We start from the raw sequence: 27,637 nt of genomic DNA on the forward strand, positions 1-27,637 counted from the left end.
TCTCCCAGTGTCCTGGTCAATAAACCTTTCAGATAAATTGGTCCTTCTCCACCTGGTGATTTGTGAGCATTGCTGTTCTATATTGCACGGTATGGGGAAAAGTCAGATAAATGGGACCGAGTGAAGTGCCTGTGCAAAGTGGGACCGATGTACTGTAAATTGGTTTTGGTACCATGAAGCACTTTGATATGTTTTGACATTCTAAGGCAACAACAAAATTACATTTATAGAGCACCTTTCAGGTCGGGAGGACGTCCCAAAGGCAGTGTATCAAATGCAAGGATGATTGTTATTACAGTAAACTCCTGATAACTCATCACTCCAAAGGGAAAGGGCTCAGTGACAAGTTATCAGGACTTTACTGCATTTATTTGGAAGCTGTGGAGGACTGGCATGTTTTCAGATAACTCAGATACAACTTGCTGCTTCCTTTTTCTGGCTGCTTTAACAATGTTCTATAAATGTTTTAATTGGTGCCTGTGAGCCAGTGACTGATGGTGGCATTTAGCTGCCTCAGTATTGACAGCGTATTTTAAATTCCAGTCTGGGCCCTGTAAAGGTCAGTTTAATTAAATGTCTAAAGTATGAGCAGACAGAGAACAAAGCATCTCTTTAATTGTGACAAGTTATAGGCCAGTACGATTTATTTGCCTAATTGTTGATTTGTTTGTTTTGAAGTTTAATGCGATGCATGTCAATACATATTTTTAGGGAGAAAGAGGGGCATTTTAGAGCAGAAGGATTCAAACTGTTTTATAATGAGCTTGGCATAGGCGTGTTGACATAGTTGAGAAAGTGATCTTTGTTTCCTGATGTCCTGATAGTTTGAAGGCTGTGTGGTCACTGAGGATAGCAAGTTCTCTAATCAGTAGAGGTGCTGAGGATCTGAGAGATGTTCTGTTAATGATGCATCTTTGTAACTTAATAATAATTTTTGCATTGCTACAGTGGCTTATCACATCATCTAAGCAACTCAAAATGTTTTGGAGGATTTACTGTGAAGTATAATGACTGTGTATTTGTAGGCTAAATTGGATAATACAGGTACCCCAAGATCAAAAGTTAGCACTTGTTGTAAAACTTAATAATCAGTGGACGAGACCCGATAAGACACTTGCTGTCCATCTAGCTAGCACCATTTTATTTTTAGAAAAATTGATCTGCCATGACTCAATCTCCAATAACCCTCACAAGAATCCTTTGCCAAATAGCTATCCAATTCCCGCTTGAATGTATTGGCACAATTTGATTGGATTGCCTCCCTGGGTAGTCTATTAGTATTCTACATACTAACTGCGCTGGGTAAAATAATTAACTCTAAGCTTTCCAGTCAGCTTCCCATTTCTGAGCTTGTTCTAGTTCACTGTGTTAAACATATTATCTGGGTTTGTTTTAACTGTGCTCTTTAGGATCTGGAATACTTCAATAATCATCGCTCCTGGGCCTATTCTGTAGTGTGAACATATACAGTTTCTCCTCATAACTTGGGAGCCTAATTCTATCTATCAATCTGGGAGTTCTTCGCTATGTCGCCTCCAATGCTCAGATGTCCTCATTGCAATACAATGGCCAGAATTGTACACAGTTCGAGTACTCCAACTTGGGTTTTACCTCCATACATGTTCCATATCATTTTCTGTGACTTCTGCTCTATCCCTTTAGCCCTTTACATTGTGCAAATGGTTTCAGTACTTTATTGCACTAGTACCCCCAAGATTCTGCCATCCTGAACCATCTAGTTGCTCTGACCAATTTTCAATCCCATCACTCTGCATTTTTCCATATTAAATTATGCTAACAATTATCAAAATAACTCCCCAATCTATCCGCTAAATTTCACTAGCCGTTTCTCTGTTGGTGGCAACTCCCTGCCTCCCCCACCCAGCACCCATCTAAAGTTGGAATTGAACCCAGGTGACTCGCTTGCAAGGCGAGTGCTCTAACTAAAGTTTCATAGCATCAGAAAACGTAGATAACTAGGTTTCAGTTCCTAGCTCTTTTTCTTCAGATATCCCACTAGTTACTTCCTTCTATTTCGATGCAGCTCCATGTATGACTACTCATTGCGTCCTTATGGCCCAGACAATTTCTGATTCCCTTCAGCATCTGTGAGGTTTCTCCAACCAATTCCCTGCAAACTTGTTGACTATTTCTGCATGTGAAATATTGTTAAAAACTTTGCTAAAGTCTAAATTCTGAATGGCCACAGAGTTTCCCCCTGTCCCCCCCTCCCCCGCCCCCATACACAAGTTTTGTTATTTCCTCAAAAAATTCGGATGAATTTGTCACATACATTGTTCCACGCACAAACCACATGCATTCCTCTTGTAATCTTACATCAAGTGTTTCATATGTGGAGTCCTGTAGCTCAGTGGTTAGAGCACTCGCTTTGCAAGCGAGAGACCTGAGTTCAATTCCAGGCAGGGCGAAACCTTGGGCAAGTTTCCTTACTCCACACGCCTAATAATAATCCCTCCAAAACAAAACAATAATAAATTGGTCATTTTCAATCCACGACTGTTTGTGGGACGCTGCTGTGCGCAATTCGTTGCCGCGTTTCGCCCACAAATTTACAGTCTATTCTGTGAAGCGCTTTGAGACGTCGAGAAGATGTGAAAAACGCTATATCAAATGCAAGGATTATTATTCATTATTCCTTCCTTCAGGATAGCCTCCAATATTTTGTTTCTGGCTCCCCATTCTCCAGAGAACTGAGTTCATGATACTTGTCCTAATTTTTAAATCCCTCCACAATCTTGGCCCACCTTACCTCTGCGACCTTCTAAAACCTTACCAACTGGCTATTCTGTCTGCTCGACACGCACTGGTCTGCTTCACGTTCTCCCCCTGGCCCCCCCCACCATTGGCAGTCAGGCTTTCAGCCTATCTGTCCATGCTCTGGAACTCTATTCTGGAATCCCTCCTCTTTACTCCTTTGCTTGCCTCCTTCATAGTTTTATCTCAAGACTTTCCTCTTTGACTGTGCTTTCACTCATCTTTCCCACATCACGCCATTTGGCCCCCACCTCTCATAATCCAACCCCCAGCTCAGATGCAAACCAGCGCTACATAAATGCAATTTGTTGTTCTACCATAAATGTCAAGATTCAAATTTAGTGCAATTACCAACTTAACACAAATACATAAAATCATACAGTATTGCAATTTTATAGCACATAGGCTGCTGTTATTTCCAATAATTACTGCAGATTAAGTTCTTGTTGTACAAAATCATTATTGTGATTATTATCATTGCTATGCTTCAACTGGGAATAGATGTCAGATTGGCTCAGTTGGTAGCACTTGCTTTCTGGGTCAGAAGTTTGCGATTTCAAGCTCCATATTGGGACTTGAGCTCTTAGTTTTAGAATGCTGACACTCTTATGTTTTGGGGATTCAGCCGGGTGATGTAAACCCATTAAGAGTATCCAAACCAAACTGAGAATTCCATGTATCCCAACTAAACATGGAAATTCCAGAGATAGATTATTTGAATGGAATGTGCACTCTCCCTGGAGGGACGTATCCTGCTTACCTAATTCCAGAAAGTATTAGGCACAGGTTGGCAAGAGTCAAGGCTTCGGGAACCCAGAGTGTGCTTTGGGGTACTGCTGGAGTCTGACTTTTTTGAAGCTTTATTTTTTTGCTGCCTCACGCTATTTTGACATCCAAGGGTATTCATGTGTTTAATATTCTTATTTCCTACATGTATTACTTTGCATTTATCTGTATTAAAATTAATTTGCCTGTTATCAGCCCATGTGCATACTATATTAAGCTTTCTTTGCAAGAGCTTTGCTACCTCCTCTAATTCCACAGTTGCCCCCCCAGCTTGGTGTCGTTTGCAAATCTAACTACCTTACACTGGGTCTGCAAATCCAGGTCTTTAATCTATGCAAGGAATACAAAAGGTGCCAGTGCAGACCAGACCCTTGACGACTCTGCTTAGTACCTCCACCTATTTTTGACCTGGCTGCCCAAATGAAGGCGCTTAAGCCAATTCTGAATCTATGTCCATGTCTTGCCCTTGATACACAATGCCCACAATTTGCAAAGGAGCCTTTCATGTGGTACTTTCTTAAACTCATTCTTCTGCTTGGCAGGAGCACTATTTATGTCACACCAAATGCGTAGAAACTCTGTTCTGGACATCACTTTGAAATTTAATTCTTCTGAGTCAGGATGATACATACGAGGCTCTATGGATGAGACACATTTTATATCCTGAAGTCGTTTTCTGGGTCCATGACACTATTTCCCCTGCTGTTTATCCAATTTGTGATTATACAACTCTGTAATGTGCCCTGATTCCATTCTATTTTCCATTTGTTGTACTGTGCATGTTTAGTTTAGATTTGAAGAGGTGGACCCCCATTGATCACAGCAACACTTTAATCATTCTTTATTGTTGTAGGCATCTCTGAAATGAGGAGATGACTTGTATACATTTTTTTATATATATAAATGAAGTGGGATGGAAAGTCAAAGACGGATAAATGGTGAGGGAATAAAACTGAAACAACAGGAAAAATGAATAAAACGATAAAGTAATTATGTGCAACCTGGCTCAGTTAATAGTACTCTTGCTTCCTGAGTCAGAAGGTTGTGGATTCAAACTCCTCATCAGGACGTTGAATTTTTATGGTCTAGGTTGACACTCGAGAGCAATGCTGGAGGTTTATTGCATTGTCCTTCAGATGAGATATTGAAACAAAGTCCCGTCTGTGTGTTCAGTAGGATGTGCAAGATCCCATGATAAAAGAGAACGGGTTTCTTTCAGCGTCCTGGCCAACAATCTCCAGAATGAAATTAGTCATTTACTCCATTGGATATTGATGTGCACAAATTAGCTGCCACATTCACCCAAATAATACAGTCGCTAGATTTAATAGTAAACCCAGTAAAGTGTTTTGAGACATCTTTCTGACCTGAAAGGTGCTATATTAGTTGTAAAGTTTATTAAAAGATCAAGCCAAGCAGAAGCTGAAATGATGAAGGGAATAAAGGATTCACTTGTAAATTTTAATTCCCTCCTATAATAATCCCTCCAAAACCAAAAACGATAATAAATTGGTCATTTTCAATCTACGACTGTTTGTGGGACATTGCTGTGCGCAATTGGCTGCCGCGTTTACCCACAAATATACAGTCAATTCACTTTACAGTGTGTTCTGTGAAGCGCTTTGGGACGTCCTCCCGACGTGAAAAGCGCTATATCAAATGCAAGGATTATTATTATTATTATTATAATAATGCATTTGATATAGTGTGTTGTAACTGTATATTTTGTAGGTAAACATACCTACAAACAACAGAGACCTCCACCTTTTCGTTTGTATTACAGTGGAAGAAGAGTCGAAGGATATAGTTGAATCCTGCATTCAGTTGTGATGATGATGATGATGATTATTATTATGAGCAGAGGCCTGGAAGGAAAATTACAAAGCAAGTCTTAAATTGGAATACACTGACCTTCCTCTTGCCAGGCAGCTAACTCATCTTGGCTTTCAACAATGCATTTATTAAATGCCAGGATTATTATTATAATATCGATAGTGGTATGGGAGTGGGCAGCCAGGCCTGCAGGCTTTACTGCAGAAGAGAAGCTGCATAATCTCAGAGATCTAGCAAGAGGTACAGGGGAGGAAATATAGCATGAAACATGCAAGTGTTTTCCTAAACTCTACAGGTTAGATGTTTTCGTAAAATAAATACTGTTGTTCGATTACAATAATGCAGATTATGCTGCCCTGGAATGAATCACTAACATCAAAAATGCAGCAATGATAACCTTTGGAAATGTGTTTCACAAGTCAATCCAGTGTCATATTTAATGAAGTACTAATTTTTCATAATTCGTCTAATATTTGATTTTTAAAGCATAATGCACTTTTGTGCTGAATGAAAGTGTTTATAATGAAAATTAAATACACTGTTTTGAAGCCATGTTGTAAAGTTATAAGTTTTAAAGAATAATAACTTCCATCAAAACACCATAGAATCAAAATTTGTTACAGAAATAGACCATTTAGCCAATGAAGTCTTTTCTGGTATATTTCGCCATGTGCGCTATCTAATCCTTCTCTTCTGCACACTTTTCGTATCCTTTAATATTCCTCTTTTCCAGTAATTATCCAATTCATGGCTGTTTGTGGCATGCTGCTGTGTGAAAATTTGTAGACAAAGACAGTTGTTACACTTTACAGTAAATCCTGCAAAGTGCTTTAAGTCATTTTAATGATGTGACGAGGCACTATTTTAAATGCAAAGATTATTGTTAGAAATTCACTTTTAAAATAATCTATGCATTCTGCATCAGGAGCTGCTTGCGACCAAAAATTCTATAATCCAAGCACCCTCTGTGTAAAGACGCTTTGGTAACTTCTTTTTATTCCTTTTGTGATCCTCATTTCTCAGTGATTATTCAAAGCAATTATCGGAATGCTGTACTGTAGGCGGGAGTATTATTTATAAATTGCAAGTTAATTTGAGGTTGTTAAAGGAAGAAAGAAAAGATAATTGGGGGAAAAGGGATAATATATAATCTGGGGTCATCCTACATCAATCAATAACCTTTTGTGTACTGTACACAAAACGTTATTCTTGGAGAATCTTCTATTCACACTGCGACAAATGAGGCGGGGAATGAATGGATGGATTCTCTTTAATAATACTCCACCATAATTAATAACAGTTTTCAAAAATCCACCAAACTTAAATGCTTTTTTTCCCCACCAAACATTGCCCACACTGCCAATTGGTCCAGAAACTCACGTTGTGCCTTTAACATAGCTGTGAGTTGTGATAAACGAATGTAGGACAGACGCCTACATTTCTTTGTACAAAGCGTATTCAACAGCCGGAACAGTTACAAAGAAAGGTAGTAGAAGCAAATATATTAGACTCATTTACAAAACTACTTGATGTCATAATGGGAAGAGTTGTATTCAAGACGAAATGGCAGAAGGGCCTTCTTCATCCAAATCTTTTTTGATGTTGTAAAATTCTTGTGATGTTGCAGTAAACATGTGATTTACTTAATCCTTCAGTGATTACAAATATAGCATGTAACTGGCATAAATACACTTTTAATCACTCTTGTCTATCTGTGTTGAGTATTTGTATAATAATTTGTATAACTGATCAACAGAGTATAGTTTTATTAAGCTTAGGTGATTCATGTTATGTAGGATATTACAGTTTTGAGCTAAAATGCCTTTTTACAAGCAGAAATTATGAAACATTTCTTCCTAACATTTGAGGAATTGTTATGGTTAATGTGGTGAGGAATTGATTTGGAAAAAAGCTGTGATTTAGTAGTGGAAAGCAAAACAGTGTTAGGTTAAGATGGAGCTGTTAGATGAGGGCAGGCAATGCTATTCTAAGCCTCTGGCAAGCAAGCCTTGATCATACAGGCTGAGGTCCAAGGCTACTGGAGTTGAGATCTTCACAATAGGACTTTTGTTTTGTGCAGCTTCTGTGTATTTTGCTACTGAACTCCTGTCAGGAATTGTGATACTATTACACAAAGTAATGAGTGTGTGGGAGTGATTACAATGGAAGTAATCCCATTGTGGGGTTCAGGTGACAATAAACTACTTGAGCTTTGCTCTCAAGATTTTTTTGTAATCAATCTCACCCACTCATTCTTCACCGTATAGTTTCAAGGGACTGAATAATAAAATGGGTCTTTTGTCAGACAATGCCTGCAGAATGTCGGGATCAATGGTGTAATGTATCCAGATCCTTAAGTGTACAAACTAAGGCAGTAATTCACAAGAAATGAGCAAATGTATTTAGGCTTGCTATGCATTCACCCACTGGGTCATTGACAGACCTGAGGGATACAGCACATCAAACCACCTTTATAATGGCGTTTAATAAACAGTCTACTTGAATCACTGCTGAGCAGCCACCAGCAAAGCATCTCCAATGTGATCAGCATTTTCTCCCCTGGAAAGCCCTGTATGTCACAACCTTGCGAAGTTTCAACTCTTGAGATATCTCATCTACCCTCTTCTCGTTGCCCAGTGGCCGAGGCTTCCGTCACTGTGTCTCTAATCTCTGGAACTCCATGCCTCTATCCCTCTGCTGCCTCTAACCCTCGCTTTGCCCCCTCTTTATCTGTCCACCTGTTAAACCTACTTATTTGACCAACAACAAGATTACATTTGTATAGGGACCTTGATTATGAGGAAAGGCTAGAGAGGTTAGGATTATTCTCATTGGAGCAGAGAAGGTTACGAGGAGGTCTTCAAAATCATGAGGGGATTTGATAGGTTAGAAAGGGAAAAACTGTTTCCACTGGTGGGTGTGTCGGTGACTCGAGGTCACAGATTCAAAATAGTATCTAAAAGAAACAGAGGGGAGGTGAGAAGAAATGTTTTCACGCAGCGAGTTGTTCGAATCTGGAACACATTGCCTGAAAGGGTGGTCGAGGCCGATTTGATAACTACTTTTAAAAATGCGGTGGAGGGTATTTGAGGAGGATGGGTTTGCAGGGTTATGGGGAAAGGGCTGGGAGTGGGATTGACATTACATTGCTCTTCTCAAAGAGCAGGCACAGACTCGATGGGCCGATTGGCCTCTTTTTGTGCTGAAAAGAAAAGCGCCTTTCACGTCGGGAGGACATCCCAAGGCGCTGGACCACACCTATGATCACCTCCCTCTTCTCCCTTTCTCGGCTTCCAACCCCACCATTGTACAGAACTCCAAGATTACACAATCCTATGTGAAAGATACTATATAAATATAAATCATTGTTAAGTTTCTACCTTTAAACACAGTGTGAGTTATCCTATTCAGTAAAGAATTTACATTCGATTATATTGCTTTATCACATTGAGTTATCTCGAAGGCTTTCATAAATAATCCCTGCCTAGTGTTATGAATGTCTTGTAGACAAATGTGACAAGGATTTGCACTAGCAAGGTCCAACAAACAGCCATAAGGTGGGCCAATGGAGGATTTGTTGATTGGGAGAAAGTTTCTTTTTGAATATGGTCCTGGAATCTTTGACGTCCACCTGCAGACGTCATTTGTATTTTGTTTATTTTCTGCAAAAATAACAGTCATTTCTTTTATATTTCAGATGGGCTGATAAATTCAGTGCCAAAGGTTGCCATGAATCAAAGGAACATAAGTTCAATCATCCCTTCCTTCAGGTGTGTTACATAAATTATGTTACAGCATTGAAACAGGCCATTTGACTCAAGTAATCTGTACTGGTGTTTATACTCCACATGAGCCGCTGTGCATCCTAATCCCCTCCAGATATTACAAATAAGAGTGTTCTTTTGTTGAGTGACATAGGGGAATGATAAAAGCACTATGGGCATACATCATTTGGATTTCTGTGGTGAATAAGGGACAGTGCAGATAAAAGTGGGTGTTTCAATTCTCACTCCATACTTTCTTATGCTGTTGTATCATTACTGCAGCTCATTGTTCTTTCTCTTATGGTCCATAAAAATAGCTGTGTGTTTCCTTGTACATCAAGTGGTAGATTGCGCAACATGCAAACACTTTGTGAAAGCCATCGAGTGCAATTTTAGAGAGGAATGTTGGGGAGTAGGCCCTGCCTGTGATCTCTGAGTTTGACCCAGCCTATGTTGGTGACATGGAAGATATCATTCTCTATCATCTATGAAGATTCAATGTGAAATTTACTGAGGCTTCCTCCAGACATTTCCTATTAGGTATATCTGCACATCACTAAAGCACCTAGAATTTTGCATTGAATTGCCTGTTTCACTTCAGCTGATGTGGAGAATAATAACAACAAAATTGCATTGGTAAAGCGCCTTTCACGTCGGAAGGACGTCTCAAGTTGCTGAACAGTCAGGGATCAGGACCCGAGTGTGGGGGGACACAGTTGGGATGAGGGAGGGCAGAGGGGGTAGGAGGGCGGCCGAAGGCACGATCAAACAGGAGGGTCTTGAGTCGTGCCTTGATGGAGGCAAGAGAAGGGACAAGGCAAAGGGATTGTGGGTTGGAGTTCCAAAGAGTGAGGGCAGAGAGGCTGAAACCCTGGACGCCGATGGTAGCGCTGGTAGGGCAGGAGACCTGGAGCAGGCCGGAGCCTGCTGAGTAGAGGGAACGGACAGGCTGATAGGGGGTCAGCAGGTCAGAGATGTAGGAGGGGGCAAGGCCAAGGAGGGCATTGAAAGTGAAGAAGAGGTTGTAATAACAACAATAATCCTTAGATTTGGTACAACGCCTTTCACTTTGGGATGACATCAAAGCACTTCACAGGATATACTGTAAAGCGGAGTGACTGCATGTTTTGTGGGTGAAGGTAGCAGCCAATTTGCATAGCAATATCCCATAAACAACCATGAAGTGAATGACTAATTTTATTTGGGGGATTTTTGGTTCAAATAAATAATTTATAATTGAGGTGGGAGGCGGCTGAGGTTAAAGCAGATGTTTTGCCTACAAATGTAGTCACTACATTTTGCTGCAACTTTGTAAAGCACTTCTTGACGTTGTCAGTGTTGTATTGAATCACAAGGATTATTATTGTTTGAGATAGTTTGGAGAGCTTCACATTGTTTATATCCTTTGCTGTACCTGACGTAGGTATACTAGGAAAACAATTCAATATGAAACAAAATCATGTTGGTGGAGGTTAGAAAATTGTTAGAGTGTAGATTGACTTATCAATACATATAAATGGCTATTAAGACTGAAACCACAACTATGTGTGTACAAATTGTGCAGGGAGGGAAAGATCAGGGGATTAAGATCAAAGCAGTTAGCCGCAGTGGATAAACTGCCACCATTCTAGACTTGATGATTCGAGTGGCCTCCTACAGTCCTGTAATTTTCAAGAGGCAAACTAAGCATGATGTGGGCCTATTCTGAAGGCTTGTAGTGAGAACACTGAAATTCTCTCACTTTTCAACAACAGTTTACATTTATTCAGGTTTTTCACATCAGGAGGATCTCAAAGCACTTTACACAACTGACTGAGGATTGGCTGAAAGCACGGTCGAAGAAATGGGTGTTAAGGCAGGTTTTTGAAGGGTAGGCGTGGGGGTAAGGACAAAGTGGAGGGACTCAGGGATGGAATTCCAGAGAGCTGAAGCTGAGGCAGAATGACTGAAAGCTCTCTCATCAATGGTGGGGTGGGGATCGGGTGGGGTTTGCTATCGGTTCGGTAGTCGGAGGAGGCCAGAGGTAGGATGAGCAGAGGTCGGGAAGGGATTCAACCTCGAGACAAAGATTTTGAATTTGATCTGTTAGGGATGGGGAGCCAAGGCACTGAGATTCTGCACTGGCTCAATGAGGTGAAGTGAGCACAGGTGCAGACTGATGAGGTCAGTGCCTGAGATGCCCGCTGTGTAGAATTGTTTTTAAAAAAAATCAAATTGTTCTTTTCAAAATGTGACAATAATACTTTGTGAAGTTTTCCTCCATTTCCAAGTTGTGTACATTGTACCCAGCAACAAAACCGAGGTTGGGATGAAACTTCAGCGTAGCTTGACAGCTTACTCAAGACCCCTCCCTCCCTGAAGAGGGGTTTTTGGAAATGAATTGGCAAAAGCACCTGAGAGGGATATTTCCAGGGAAAGGAAAAGTAAGACTGGATAAAATATGTGTGCTCTTAATTGGATTTTATTCTCGTCTCTTTCCAGGCTGTGGGCATGTTCCTCGGGGAATTCTCCTGTTTGGTGGTGTTCTACATCGTTTTATGCTATGATCGACGAAGACCAGAACCAAAAATGGCACCTTCCAGACAGTTTAACTCTTTCATTTTCCTACCGCCAGCTCTGTGTGACATGACTGGCACATGCATCATGTATATTGGTGAGTAGCGACTAGATTACGGTGTAAACAATGCAATGTACTTTATATTACGCATATAGTGCCTTTCACATCGGGAGGACGTCTCAAAATGCTTCACAATCTAGGCATCTGAGCCGCAGTGGGCAGGAGCCGCAGCGGGCGGGAGCTGAAAGAATAATAATAAACGTAACTATACAATCAGTTCCAATTAGAATGCTGTGTCATGTTCACTGATCGCTGAGGTCGCATGAAATCTTTATGGCTCTAATGCTGATAGAGAATTTAACATCCACCCGAACATTAATGGTGCAGTAATAATAATTCTTACATTTGGTGTAGCGTCTTTCACATCCGGAGGATGCCTCAAAACACTTCATGGGATTTACTATAAAGTAGAGTGATTGCATTTTATGGGGGAAATGTTGCAGCCAATTTCCTGGACAGTAACGTCCCATAAACAGCCATAAAGTGAACTATCTTTTTAAATGGAAAATTGTTGGTTGGGAAATCAGGAGCAATTTTTTTGATGTTTCGAAGAGTGCTATAAGAGCTTTCACATCCACTTTGAATCGGCAGACCAGATCTAGATTTCACATTTAATCTGATAGGTGGCATCTCCAGCAATGCACTATTTGTCAGCCTAACCCAGTTGATAGCTCTCTTACCTCTTAGTCAGAAGCTTGGGTTCAAGTTACACATCGGGACTTGAACTCACATCGTCTCACCTTACATTCCATTGCAGTCCTGCGGGGTGTTGTGTTGTCTGAGTTGCTGTCCTTTGGAAGAGACTTTAAACCGAGCTTTGGTCTACCTGTTCAGGTGGATGTTAAAGATCTCATGGCACTATCCAAAAAGAGAAGGGAGTTGCTCCCAGTGTCCTGGCCAACATATCCCACAAATAAATTTGTGTGACATTCCTGTGCACAATTGGGCTGCTGTGTTCTCCTACATTTTACACTGCATTTTACAGTAAATCCTGTGAGACACTTTGGAACATTCTCCAGATGTGAGACGCAAATGCTTGGATAATTATTATTTTTATTATTGTTGGAGTGTTAGTTTGGAATATGACCTCTAAAATCCTGACCTGAATTGGGAGAAAGTATTTCCATTGGGAAAGAAGTCAGTGACTAAGGACCATAGTTGCAAGATAGTAACAAGAAGAGCGAAAGGAGAGCTTAGGATAATTGTTTTCACTCATCGACTTGTTGGGATGCGGAATGCCTAGTAAGGTTGTAGAGGCAGGGACAATAATAATAATAATTCTTGCATTCGATATAACGCCTTATCGCGTTGATGTGAAAGTTCAAAGTGCTTCACTGGATATACTGTTATGGTACTTTGTAGTTGAAGCCATTATTGGTTTCAAGAATAAAGTAGGCAGACAGAAGGATAGAGGCTTGAAGGGATATGGGGTAAGGTAGGGCAGTGGGATTGAAGGAACATTTTCCTCTTGAGAGTCTTTGCAGACTCAATGGGCCAAATGGCTTCCATCTGTGCAGTAAAAGTCTGTGATTCTAAATGCACTGTATGGTGAAACATGGGAGCCATACAGAACAGCAAGTCTTTAGGCACAATCCCTCACTTCTGTACTGAGTTAACAACTCTGATAGAGCAATGAGTAGCAAAAGTTGGTCACAGCATCCTGAAGTGTGGGAGTGAAAAACCAAACAACTCCTGCTAGAAAATGTGGATGTGTTAATGCTCATATAGACCCCATCAACTTCAGTTGTCATGGTAGAGAAGCATTGTGGAGTTCTGTAGCTCAGTGGTTAGAGCACTCGCTTTGCAAGCGAGAGACCTGAGTTCAATTCCAGGCAGGTCAGGGCGAAACCTTAGGCAAGTTTCCTTACTCCACACACCTAATAATAATCCCTCCAAAAACCAAAAACAATAATAAATTGGTCATTTTAAATCTATGACTGTTTGTGGGACATTGCTGTGCGCAATTGGCTGCCGCATTCGCCCAAAAATATAAGTCAATTCACTTTACAGTGTGTTCTGTGAAGCGCTTTGGGACGTCCTCCCGACGTGAAAAGCGCAATATCAAATGTAAGGATTATTATTATAGCAACGTTGGCTATCTAGGCTGAAAGAGTGAAGTCTGGTTGCTACTAAGAAGAGGATGTAGGAGCTGCCTAAAAGAGAAGGAAGAGGAAAACCGTTTGAGGTGGAAACATTCTGAAAATACTTTGCACATGTTGATTACTCGTGTGGGTCCATTGGGCGTGGCAGATATGAAATCTATACATGTCTAGAATGCATATAACAGGAAAGCTACATAACAAATAGTGCTGTTACTACAGCTCAGCTCCAGTCGGAAAAGAATAAGGGGTCGTGTGGTGAGAGGGAGACAGTTACTGCCATAAGGAGGCTATTTTTATTGTGACCGCCTCAGATTGTCTTTCTTTCATTTTATAAACCTGTGTTTATAAAGAGGTTACCAAATTGCTGCCTTTGAGACATCATCCACTGAGAGTAGCAAGCCAAGCAGAGACTGACTCTTAAAGACTGCAGCATTTATCACTGTTAGGTATGACATTTGACATTTATTTATGATCGGCAAGAGAGTCACAGATTGCGAACCGATTTAAGCATAATTGTTAGTTTTAAAGAGCAACATATGTCAAACTAGGTCAAGTTTTCAAAGCAAAATAAATGATTGTCGTTTCTAATACTACAGGAGGGAGCAATTGCACCTTGTCAGATTGCACCTTGAAAAAGCATTTTATCGAAGGTTCAAACATTTCTGAAGCCACTGTTCAGAACGGGGTTAACTTTGAACTTTGAATAGAGAGATGAAGCAATGCATGGAATAGGAGTACAAGGATTAGATTGGAGCTCTGTTGATCTCCCCCTGCTGAATTGGAAAATGGTACTGAGCAATTCTCCCTTCTAGAAAACCAACCATCCTTTGGATGAGACATTAAACCGAGGTCCCATCTGCCTGTTCAGGTGCATGTTAAAGATCTCATGGCGCTATTCGAAAAGAGAAGGGAGTTTCTCCCGGTGTCCTGACCAACAATCCCCCAAATAAAATTGGTCACTCACTGCATTGCTGTTTGTGGGACATTGCTGTGTGCAACTGGTTGCTGGGTTTCTCGCACTAAATACACAGTCCATCCACTTTACAGTATTTGCTGCGAAATGCTTTGAGACCTCTCAATGATGTGTCAAATTCAAGGATTATTTTTTTCTTTTTCATCTACTCATGTTCTATGGCAACAGAGTGAGGAACGAGCTCAGAGTTAGGGATTTCTCAGGCAGGCCATTGTGGAACCTTGCACCTGGTTAATCTGGCAGTGTCGATGGCAGAAGAGAATCTAGTTCTTTATTACCTAATAATAATCCTTGCATCTAAATGCAAGTATTATTATTATTATTAGTTATTCTCACAGCCCCGTTTCGCAGTTGTACCTGGTTATCCTGGCAGATCATCAGAGGAACCTGCACTTAACTCCGAGAGTCCACTAAATCAGTCCACCTCTGTAAGCTTTTGCCTTACTGAATCACTCGCAATTCCCCAGTCCCAAGCATTTTAAAATGAGGGATTTGATAAATTTCAAATTATCAAAAAACAATTTGCTTACTCAATCCATGACTGTTTGTGGGACGTTGCTGTGCGCAATTGACTGTGGCATTTCACCCACAAAATATACAGTCAATTCACTTTACAGTATATTCTGTGAAGCGCTTTGAGACGACTCGAAGATGTGATAAGGCGCTACATCAAATGCGAGGATTATTGTTATAGCTATATTAGGATTAGTGGTGGTTAACAGGAGTGTGTGATGAGCAACTTGTGTAACTCCCTGACTTGTCTAGCAGAGAGAATTCAGGGATGTAAATACAGTATTTATGATAGAGTATGAGAAGAGGAATACCCAGGACATTTCAACCCAGAGGCAGGATGCTACTAACCAAGCCAAGCTGACCCTTACTTAGCATGGTCAAGCTTCAACTCTAGTCTGAATCAAGGTTAGAACTGCATCAAAATGTCCCTGATTCTGAGCTTTCATTGTAATTCTTTTTGGTTCCAGCTTTAAACATGACAAGTGCGTCCAGTTTCCAGATGCTGCGTGGGGCTGTGGTGATCTTCACTGGCATGCTGTCTGTTGCCTTCCTGGGGCGTCGTTTGGAGGTCAGCCAGTGGATAGGGATCATCTTCACAATCCTTGGACTGGTGGTGGTGGGGCTCGCAGACTTCCTCAGTGGCAGCCAGGACTCTGGGCACAACACAACTGAGGTGATAACAGGTAATACAAATTGCTTCTCCTCATCCTTTGTGTAGAAGATCTAAAGCTTTACATCAATAGGAGCACATTTTCTAGTTTTATTTTCCAGGAGAAAATAATCCTATGACGGAGACTGCACAAGCCTTTCTCCCCTGGGAAAGGATGTAGCGTAAAGAACGTAGAGAGATTTAGATGTAGATTGTTGGGCTGATAATAACAAGCATTAGTGAAGCAATGAGACTGTGCCAGTAGAATAAATGGTAGGAATGTTAAAATGCTAACTGACATGTAGGAAGCAAAAATAGCTGCCTTTTGAGTCATCTGGCCGCTGCCACTGTCACTTTTTGTATGCTAGGCATTACACAGCCTGCAGGAAGTGACGTGAGTGGTAACCTGGTGACCAGGAAGGTAGCCAGTTTTTTTTATATATAGCCTAAAGCTGGCCAGTATTTTGAAGCGAGCAGCTTTCTGCACTGCAGTGAAGGCCAGTGACGGTGAATGTGCTGACTGGGCATTGTGCACTATTATAATGCTAATTGGGATTCTATGGATCCCAGCTACTGTGTTGGAATGGGGCTCTACAGTATGTGGAAGTCAAGTTTCCTCTATATTTAGGGTAGGTTGTAATGCAGCTATGTATCTTTTTATTAAAACCAGAATCGCTTTGCTCCAGAAACCATCCTGTTGACAATTTAAATCAGTACTCAATCTGAAATTGCAATGAATTCTAGCAAAGTGGACTATTTCTTATTCACTCCTGTGATTAAGAAATCACACAGAAATGTGTATTTATGGTATTAGAGTATTGGAATCAATGGGAAGCTTGTTCTCGTTGCAGATTGGACCGGAAGGAAGAAGGCTTTAGCCAAGCTCGCTATCCCAGTACCAAACTTGATATTGATCTAAGATGCCTAGTACTATTGTCAGTCTTTGGGTTGCAATAGAGAGTTCATGAGTAGAAGCTTCACACTATAGATTTCTCCAATCAAATTAAAAGGCATAACAATCCAGGAACTGGATAATGAACTAATTAATGAAAGGAATCCAAGAGTGCATGTTCGAGGTATTTTGTCAGACTCTGGTTTCTGTGAGGGAGGAGTGGCTGTTAAACTGACCTAATCTAGGCTCACACTCCAATGGAGTTCTGGGGGAGCAGGAACCCTGCATTGTGAGACATCTTGTCCTTCGGATGAGAGGTTAAATCCAGGTATGTTCTGTCTGTTCAGGTAAAGATCCCATGGCACTACAGTAAAAAAGCACGATAACTTAAGTGGTCGTGACAAGTTAAGACACGGTCAAGTTATTAGGAGTTTACTGCATTTGAAAAGAGAAAGGAGTTTCTGCTCCTATCCGGGCCAACAGCTCCCAAATAAAATTGGTTGTTCACTTCATGTGGGACATTGAGGTGCTCAAATTGGCTGCCACGTTTGCCCACAAATACACAATCACTACACTTTACAGTAAAATCCTGTGAAGCGTTTTGAGATGTTTCAGTGATGTGATAAGGCTCTATGTCAAATGCAAGGAGTATTTTATATTAATCCTTGCATTGATATGGTTCTTTTTACATTGGGAGGACTTCTCATAGTGAAACATAGGATTTTACCGTAAAGTGTAGTGACTGCTTATTTTGTAGTTATTTTATAACTCTGCAGCCTGTGTCCACTCCCGCACCAAATTCTGTGACCCCATCTCCCCTACTCTCGCCCGACACCTGGCTCCCTATCCTTCAGAGGATCCAGTCCAAGATCCTGGTCCTCACATACAAAACCCTCCATGGCCTCGTCCCACCCTACCTCTGTAACCCCCTACCAACCCGCCCGCTCTCTCCACTCAGCCGGCTCCGGCCTGCTCCATGTCCCCCGACCCACCCGCCCCACCATTGGTGGGAGAGCCTTCAGCCACTCTGTCCCCAACCTCTGGAATTCCATCCCCCAATCACTCTGCCTCGACCCTCCTTAGCCTCCTTCAAGTCCCGGCTCAAAACCCTCCTCTTCAACTATGCCATTGGTCAACCCCCTTCCCCCCCCCGACCCCAGCTCGGGTCTGAAATGCTGTGCACTGTCCAGTGCCTTGGGACGTCCTCCCGACGTGAAAGGCGCTGTACAAATGTAATCTTGTTGTTGGAGGTGAATCTATACTAAATGATATCAAAGAGAAAAAAGTAGCATTCAGGATGAGTCTGATTGCAATGTGGTATAATGTTTCCTTTAAACTTGTTTCTAAAATCTTGTGGTCATTTGTACTTGAATCAAGGTATCCTGCAATGGATCATTTAGCAAGCAGAGTGTGGCTGGGGTTCTTGTTTGATTTCTCACCTTTTCCCTTTAACTCCTATAGGTGATCTCCTCATTATCATCGCCCAGATTATTGTTGCTATCCAAATGGTTTTGGAAGAGAAATTCGTTTCCAAACATGATGTACACCCGCTTCGAGCTGTGGGCACAGAGGGTATGTAGAGTTCTGGTCCTAACCCAGTCTAGGTTGTGGTGCTGCCTATTTCATACAAAGCCATGGTACATTAGGTAGCTTTCAAAGCACTGAAGCAAGAACCTTATAATACTCTTATCTCTCCTATTTGACGAATGGTGCAGTCTTTCAGTACTTGCATGACAAAGCATTTTAGGAGCTTTATCTATAAAATGCTGTGATACCTCTGTCTGCAAATCGAAAAAAACTCAACACCAATCACTGATACCCAATTAGTTTTGTATTTATGTAAAATAATGTTTGGGACTCTGACATAGTTTCACAGATTGATGACATTAATATCATTCAAGCTTCATTATTGCAATTCCATATGTCATCACAATCTCTGAAGATACATTTTATTACATTTTATAATGCATTAATGGCTGTCTATTCTTTTTGAACCTTGTAAATAGAAATGCAATACAAATTTACATTCAGGGGAGAGAGCGGGGAAGTGGGATTGATTCGGATAGCTCTTTTCAAAGAGCCGGCACAGACACGATGGACTGAATGGTCTCCTTCTGTGCTGTAAAATTCTATGATGATATAGCGCCTTTCATGTCCAGAGGGGATCCCATGGTGCTGGGCAGTCCAGAGTTTACTTCAAAGCTGGGCATGGGGGTGAGAGAACAAAGTGGGGGAAGATGGCTGAAAGCGCAGTCAAAGAGGAAGGTCTTGAGGCGGACCTTGAAGGAGGGAAGGGGTAAGCCAAAAGGACTTCAGGATGGAGTTCCATAGAGTGGGGGCAGATACGCTGAATGATCGTCTGCCAATGTTGAGGCAGGGCATGTGAAGCAGGCCAGTGCCCATTGAACGGAGTTGAGTAGGTGGGTTGGTATTGTTTGAGGAGGTCACAGCGATAGGGTGGGGCAGGACCATGTAGGAAGTTAAAGGTTAGGATGAGGATCTTGAACTCAATCTGTTGGGGAATCGGGAGCCAATGTAGCCAGGTGAGGATGAGGTGCCTAGCACAGCAAGGATACGAGCTGCAGAGTTCGAGATAGTCTGCAGCTTGTGGAGGGAAAAAGCGAGTGGTCTGGTGAGCAAAGTTGGCATAGTCTAGCCTAGATATGTTGAATGCGTGGATTAGACTCTTGGTGGCCCGAGGGGAGAGGTAGGAAAGTTAAGCAGGTCAGAGCACAGATGTAGAGTTTAAAGGGCATTTGAGAGTTGAACTGGATACCGAGGTTCCACATTGGCTCTGTGAGGTAGAGTGTACACCCACATATGGTGAAGCTGTCTGTGCTGAGATGACGAGAAGCTGATTGGAGCCAAGCAGGAGGGCCTCTGTCTTGTCAGCGTTCAACTGGGGAACGTTAGAGCTCATCCAGGACTCATCCATGTCTCACTGGCAATTGGTCAGAACAGCAATAGTGCTAGAATTGAGGGTAGTAAAGTTGGTTGTCATCCACATACATCTGGAAGGAGAGGAGATTCACTTTCATGACTTGGGCGATTTTAGCTTGTCCACATATTTTAAGCTCTACTGTCCCTCACATAATAACCTTCACTGACCTATTTAGAGTGAAGAAGTGTAAGCTATGACTGTCCAGTGCCTTAAAATGGATGGTTTCCGTCTGGGGATTGGAGAGCCGGAAAGAAACTTTTACAAACCTTTATGGAGAAAGTTAGCAAGCTCACTAAAATAATTAAAACTCCAGCGACAGTTTGTTAAATGGTTAAGCTTATAAAGACAAATAATATTGGTGCTGGGGGGAAGGGGGTTGTGTAAATATTTTGCAGATTAAATATTTTGCACCTCGGGTCAACTTCAGGTGCTCCTGTGTAACAGATTACATGCAGAGTTGAACACCCTCTCCACCACTCAGCTGGGTGCCTCACACACTTTATCTTGTTCTCTCTCACTCTCTTACACATTCACTGTCTCTTACACACTCTGTCTATCTGTCGCGCTCTCTCTCTCCCAGATGCACAAAATCTGAAGAGCCTTTGAGTTCCTTTGCACCAGTCTGAAATTCCAATTTCTTGCTCAGCCAACCTTGTAGTCATTCTGACACTAGCAATTTAGTGCAAGTTCATGACTAAAGTTGTATTTTTAAACAAAAACATTGAATTGCTCTGTTGCACTTATTACCCAAGTGTTCTTATAGGAGGCAGAGTTCCAAACACCGTGTTATATCTGGAGGATTTTAATTTGCATTAGTGTTGCTTCTGTGCTGCATTTTAATACATGTCCCTGTGGCTGGGCAGAATGCACAATTTTGCTGCCAGAAAGGAGCGTTTGATTTGGCTTCTGGCTTGGCTGCTAAGTATCATATTGTGGTGCTACTGCCATCTAGTGGCAGCCAAACAGAAGCAAACGGTTGACAAGGGAAGAAAGACACAAAAACAAACTCATGATTGTTGTCGATATATTCTCGTCGATCCAATCAAGTCAACGGTTGAGGTTAAGGAGAAGCTTTAAATTTGAAGCTTGAAAGTGTGCATCGATCCTGGGATAACACAAGCACAAAAATAATTCGAAGAAGCAATTGGGAGGAAAAATATCCAGTCTTAAATAGGTTTTTATATTCCTTGCCCATGTACACTTTCAATCCACGTTTACCTTTGTTGCTTTCAGCTCAAGTTGCCTGGGGGCATTGTTTAAAAGTTAACCCCTGTTCTCTTTCTTAATTCAGGAATTTTTGGATTTGTTATCCTCACCCTGCTGTTATTTCCAATGTACTACATCCCTGCGGGTCAATTTAGTGGCAACCCCAGAATGGTCCTTGAAGATGCTTTGGATGCCTTCTGTCAAATAGGGAAAAAGCCATTAATAACTGTGGCTCTCTTGGGAAACATCTTGAGCATCGCATTCTTCAACTTTGCTGGTATTAGCGTCACAAAGGAAATTAGCGCGACCACACGGATGGTTTTGGACAGTCTACGGACCTTAGTCATCTGGGTAGTAAGCATAGCAGTAGGTTGGGAAACATTCCACCCTCTACAGATACTAGGCTTTACCGTCCTATTGGTGGGTACGGGACTCTACAATGGGCTCCATAAACCACTACTGTTAAAGATTCCCTGGTGCCGGGAGCGTGTTGGGGAATCCTCTGAGAGTGAACGGTTGTTGGCGGGAAACCAAGCCTCCATCAACGATGGTCAGTGAAACATCAGTGGATTAAAGCTTTCTGCTTATAATGGCTCTTTTCAACTGATAGATGCCTTTACTTTAAAAACTGTTCAAATATTGTTTAAGGATGAATAGGAAGATGGAATTTATATAATACACAACTGAAATCTCAATTTTCTTTTCACAGCTGAGATTTAAAGAATAACTTTTTTTAGTTTTATGTATTTCTTAAGGAAGCACCACCATCTCAGTATGATATTGTGGATGAATGACTAGCGATGAGCAAGAGGTCTGCATAAATTAATAACTGCTCAAGTAATGTTTTGAATCTCAAGAATTTATGTTGCACAGAAGATTGAACAATGAGGATTGACTACAGAAGTTTATTTGTGAGGCTTGGTTTATATTTTGTTTATAGCTTTTTAAACTCCTAAGATTAGATTTCTGCCATCAAACAGACCAGGGTATTTTTTTAAATAAATACTGTAAATTTTATGGGAAAGTTCAATTAATTTCTGCCATTGAGTTCCAAGTCAATGCATAGAGAGATTCATGCAGAAGGATTAACAGTGTTGACATAATTGCAGGTTTAACTAAAGGAAAATAATTAGTTTCTGGCAAATTATATGCCAATGTATATTCAAAGTAAATTGTTTTGCGGTTTGAAAGCAGGATTATCAAGAAATTAATAGTATATTGTATCGCTCCCTTTCTATGAATACTGCAGCCTTGTTTGTCCAGTGATATTTGTCAAGCTTGCTACTTCTACAGTGGTTCAAACCTATTCATCTCTTACGCATGAGATAGCCTCAGGATAATGTACTCAATTGTTACACAGTGATGTACCTTATGGGAACATTTTTGTAGCTACCATTAATTATAAATTCTACCCCCATTTCCACTATCACTATAAAACAGAGATGGGTATTAAATATTTCTGGATTTTTTTCAATATCGCTACCACCCAATCTTGTTAAAATAAGCACCACAGTGTTTTTCCCTTTCCAAGAACGCACACTGTAGTCCTTTTTGTGTACTATTTTGTGCCTGGGCCATTGATAGTTAATGGTTCAACCCACACAACAGAGGATAAATGTTGCCTCAATCACTTGGGTGCACTGGAGGTGAAACCTGTGTGTTTATAAATGTTTGTACTGCTAAGCACCATAGAAATGATTGGGGAAGCATCATCTTTTCTGCCATGCTCTTAAGTGGAGTACCTCGGTTTACACATTGCACATTAGTCAGTATTGAAATACGCTGGGTCCTCCAGAATACCAAACACGATTGGCTAAGTCTCTGACTCAGTTTAAGTACTTTCCATTATGTTCTGCTGACTCACTGCATGAAGAGGGCCATCATTTTCATCTTGTTATAGCAGAGAGCAGTAAGCACATGAAATGCTCTGAAAGTTCTTAAGGGGCCATCAGACTTTTCAGCATCTCTCCAGAAGTGCACCTGCAACTGAACTCTTCAGTTCACTTGTCCCTGAAGCCTTGCTTGTCATTGTATAAAAAGGGAATAAGTTGCAAATCATTTGTACCTTTTTTAATCATTGGTACTGTGAATAAAGTTTGAACTGTTTTCAGTGTATAATTTTATCTGAAGCATTTTTGCTTTTAACAGGAATAAGTGAACCTTTCTTGGAAAAGGTATCACCTGCCAAAAGTGGCAAATCTTTATGTGGCTGTCTTTCAACTGAGAGCCACCTTGTTTTGCCCAAATTGAGCCCAATTCTAATGCTCCTGGTGCCAATATAAGTGAGCTCAACTAACTCAACATAGCCCAGGGATTTAACCTGCAACATTCTGATTGTGTAATGTTCGGGTATTCTGGATAAACACATTGAGCTCTTGAGTTTGCTGCAATGAGCACACTGTTTCCGCGTGCCCTACTGACATAACTCTTATCTATTAAAGAGATGTATCCATGTACTTTTTAAACATGTTGGTTAATATTTTATGTTGTCCAGACTCTTATAACATTGGCTGTTATTGTGGAATCTTGTTTATTCAAAATAATAAATAATACAAATCAACATAAATTGAAAAAAAATCTGATTGAAAATCAAGTGTGCTTTTAATTACAGTCTCCCATTGCACTATTTATTGATGGTATGTATGTGCTTTGTATTACTCAGACATACAAAGCAAACACTTGTAACTGATTTGAATCATTAAATTATTTTCATTTGTGCTGTCCTTTCTTGCTTTAGGTAAATGGTTTGCATTTCAAACGTATCTGTTCAGGACTTGTGCTAACTTCAAAAAAGACCACAAAGCTAGTGGCACAAACTAGTCATTTCCCAACTAAATTGCTTTCTTTTTAGAGAACTTCTAGCAATGTAAATCCTCAACTGCAATTATAATAACCTATGTACTCAATATCACCCATAATGTCTCAAAGTGCTTTGCAAGGTTGTTATAAAGTAGTGGCTGCGTATTTGTAGACAAATCAATTTTTGCACATTGTTATCAAACAGCCATGAACAACAAAATAATTTTACATTTGGATGGTGCTTTTCATGTTTGGAGGACGTCGCAAAGCTCTTCACAGAATCATCTGGGAGCCCAAGCTGGGGGAGAGGTGCAATGTTTACCGAGCAGCTGGGTTAGAAGCGGTAAAGTGAAATACCAATTTTATTTGGGAGATTATTGACTAACACAGGAACAAACTTCTCTTTTCAAATATTGCCATGGGATCCTGAACAGGTACAGATGGAAACTCGTTTTAGCTTTTCAGCCAAAGGATGGCAAATATAATAATGTAGTACTCCCCCAGCACTTGTTTCATTTTATCAAAATTGTTTTCTACTGTTATTTTATCAAAATTGTTTTTTACTGTTATTTTTTTTTAAAAATTTTAAATGATTTTTAAAGATCATAAAACATGCAGTGCACTGTATAAATGTAAATTGTAATGTACAGTTCGCCCACAAAATAGTCAATTCACTTTACAGTATATTCTGTGGCGTGTTTGAGACATCTCAAAGATGTGATAGAGCGCTATACCAATGCAAGGATTATTATTGGCTGATTGAGTTCTGCAGCTGGCCACGGGAAGGTGCGTAAGAGGCATACTCTAACTCTTCAACACTTGGAGCTGAAAATTATATTAGGCAAATGGTCCGTGAGTAATGGGGGCTGGAAGATAATAATAATAATCCTTGCATTTGATATAGCGCTTTTCACGTCGGGAGGATCTCCCAAAGTGCTTCACAGAATATACTGTAAAGTGAATTGACTGTATATTTGTGGGCAAACGCGGCAGCCAATTGCGCACAGCAATATCCCACAAACAGTCGTAGATTGAAAATGACCAATTTATTATTGTTTTTTGTTTTGGAGGCATTATTATTAGGCGTGTGGAGTAAGGAAACTTGCCGAAGGTTTCGCCCTGTGCCTGGAATTGAACTCAGGTCTCTCGCTTGCAAAGCGAGTGCTCTAACCACTGAGCTACAGGACTCGGATGGCACACCTTAAGACATGAACGTTGTATTTTTCAGTGTTAGTCTCTGATTGGGTAAAATCTGACTGTAGGACCTTAGTCAATCAGAAGCCACTTTCAGAATGAGGCCCTGCTCCTGGATCAGCCAGTGTAATGATCACAAGATTTACATAAAGAAGGGTCCTTGGCTCATCCTTCCACCTACAGTTCCCCCCATCACAACACCAATCTGCTTTTTAAATCAGTCCAGTGTCCTGGCTTCAACCACCCTTTCTGGCAACCTGTTCCAGTCATTGATTACCTTGTAAAAATTGCCAACTGGGCAATTCCTGCTGTTTGGTTCCCCATCTCCAAATCACTATTACACTGTAACTTATCCCCAGTAACAGTTTGGAGTCAGATAATAATAATAATCCTTGCATTTAATATAGCCCCTTATCATGTTTTCGACCTGCGTCCTCTGGTTTGTGAGGCGAGTGCTCTAATCACTAAGCTATCGGACTCCACAGATCAGGGCAGAGCTGTGGTGGGACTGGTCCTGAAAAGCCAAATGAAGGTAAGTGAAGATTTGAAGGTTTTTCTTCTCTTATTAGTCTTCTTAAAACAATGATCTACATTCAGTTTGGTTCTATCCACCTAGTGCCTTACCTCCATGGGTATTTTTCATTGTGAGCTTAGGTATCTGTGGCTTAAATTCCAGGAGCTATTCTATGTAGCTACCCAGCGCCTAGGTTCATCTTCCTGACATGAAAGGCAATACAAATTTAATTTGTTACATAGCTCTTTGTGTTTGTGGTCAGAATTTAACTGTCAGGCGCTGACAGCATCACCATCCATGAATGCACACTCCCATCTTATTAAGCCGGTCCGGAATATTGGCATCTTGTTTGATCCTCAACTATCCTTCCTACCCCACATCCGTGCTATGACCCACTTTGCCTCCCCCACCTCCGCAACATCGCCCGGCTCTACCACTGTCTCACACTGCAGGCCGTCGAAACCCTCGAGTGCAGGTGAGGAACAAGTGCATTCATAACATCGAGGCTTAACTATTGCAAACTCCTCTGCGACCTCCTAACCCCCTACCATCCTGTCATCTCCCTCTGCTCAGCAGGTTCTGGCCTGCTTCATGTCCCCTGCCTTCCCCACCGCACCATTGGTGGGTGAGCCTTCTGCCACTCTGCCCCCAACCTCTGGAATTCCATCCCAGTCACTCCGCCTCATCCCACCACCTCTTCCCCTCACCTCCTTCAAGATCCATCTCAAGACCCTCTTTGACTGTTTTTGAACACCTTGTGTCTGTAAAAATACAGACACAAGGTGCTTCCACAACCAGTTTCCAATCAGAGAATTACCAGACGTTTTTTACAATGATTGTCATTCAACAATATCAAAACACATTAAAAATAACTAAAAAAAGTTTGATTTCATGCACATTAACTTTATGATGAATAATAAACAGACGCTGTGCACACAAGGGACTCTGCATTGGACCTTTCAAGGAGCTGAGAGATTTGAGCATTAGTCTCCTTGTTGATCTGAGCATCTCCATTTTTCAGTATGTGAATTGCATTTGGTTTATTTTGACCTAGTTAAATTTGTTTCATTAACATTAAAAACAACTTGTCATGCTTAATGTACAGAACAACCCCATTTGGAGTATAATTGAATCAGACTACTAGGAACATGAGGGGACTCAGTTCAAACTCCTGGGATCACCCATTCAGTATCTTCACTCATTTCAACTTAGTTTTTCTTTCTCGTTGAGTGTATCAACCAACACAAATGCTCATTTCATCTCACCAAGCTGGTTGCGAATCTTGGTGTCGTTCTCAAGCCCCCACCACGCCCCCCCCCATCATTCTTCAAACTCCACAGCCGTGCTCTCACTTGCTCTCAACGAATGGCTTCTCCTCCACCCCCCGTACTGTCTCATGTGGTGTCCCTCAGGGCTCTGTCCTCGGTCCCCTCCTCTTCACCCTCTATATGCTCCCCCTCGGTGACATCATCCGCAGACATGGAGTTAACTTCCACATGTATGCGGATGACACCCAACTCTACCTTTCCTCCTCTACTCTCAACTCCACGACCACCGATGTCCTGACAGCCGCCTGTCCGACATCGAGTCCTGGACGAGAGACAACTTTCTTCAGCTCAACGTGCGAAAAACCGAGGCCCTCCTGATTGGCTCACGTCAGCGCCTCCGCACCTCAGGCGCTGACACCATCAGCATCCAAGGCTGCACTCTCCACCTCTCAAAGCCAGTCAGGAACCTCGGCGTTTTGTTCGACCCTGAGCTGTCCTTTCTCCCTCACATCCGCACTACAACTGGCACCGCCTTCCATCACCTTCGGAACATCGCCAGACTACGGCACTACCTCACCCCTCACGCTGCTGAAACCCTGGTCCACGCCTTTGTCACCTCAAGGCTGGACTATGGGAACTCTCTCCTCGCCGGCCTTCCCGCCACCTCCCTCCACAAGCTGCAGGTCATTCAGAACTCTGCAGCTCGTGTACTGTCCCGCACCAGGCTTCGGGACCACATCACTCCCACCCTCGCTCGCCTCCACTGGCTCCCCATCCCCCAGAGGATTGATTTCAAGATCCTCATCCTCAC

The 27,637-nt window shown here is 41.5% G+C and overlaps 1 protein-coding gene across 1 annotated transcript in view; it reads left to right on the forward strand.

Annotated features, from left to right (window-relative positions):
* The window catches only part of slc35f6 (solute carrier family 35 member F6), a 36,763-nt gene extending 12,989 nt beyond the window's left edge, over positions 1-23,774 (forward strand). Inside the window, exons 2-6 of the mRNA XM_007892912.2 lie at positions 9,092-9,164; positions 11,640-11,811; positions 15,831-16,046; positions 18,366-18,476; positions 21,137-23,774. Of these exons, the coding sequence (XP_007891103.1) occupies positions 9,092-9,164; positions 11,640-11,811; positions 15,831-16,046; positions 18,366-18,476; positions 21,137-21,609 (1,045 nt within the window). The 3' untranslated portion in view covers positions 21,610-23,774. The remainder of the gene's footprint in view (positions 1-9,091; positions 9,165-11,639; positions 11,812-15,830; positions 16,047-18,365; positions 18,477-21,136) is intronic.
* Positions 23,775-27,637: the final 3,863 nt, after the last annotated feature.

This window comes from Callorhinchus milii, unplaced genomic scaffold (genome assembly GCF_018977255.1).
Source record: "Callorhinchus milii isolate IMCB2004 unplaced genomic scaffold, IMCB_Cmil_1.0 Scaffold3, whole genome shotgun sequence".
Lineage (NCBI taxonomy): Eukaryota > Metazoa > Chordata > Chondrichthyes > Chimaeriformes > Callorhinchidae > Callorhinchus > Callorhinchus milii.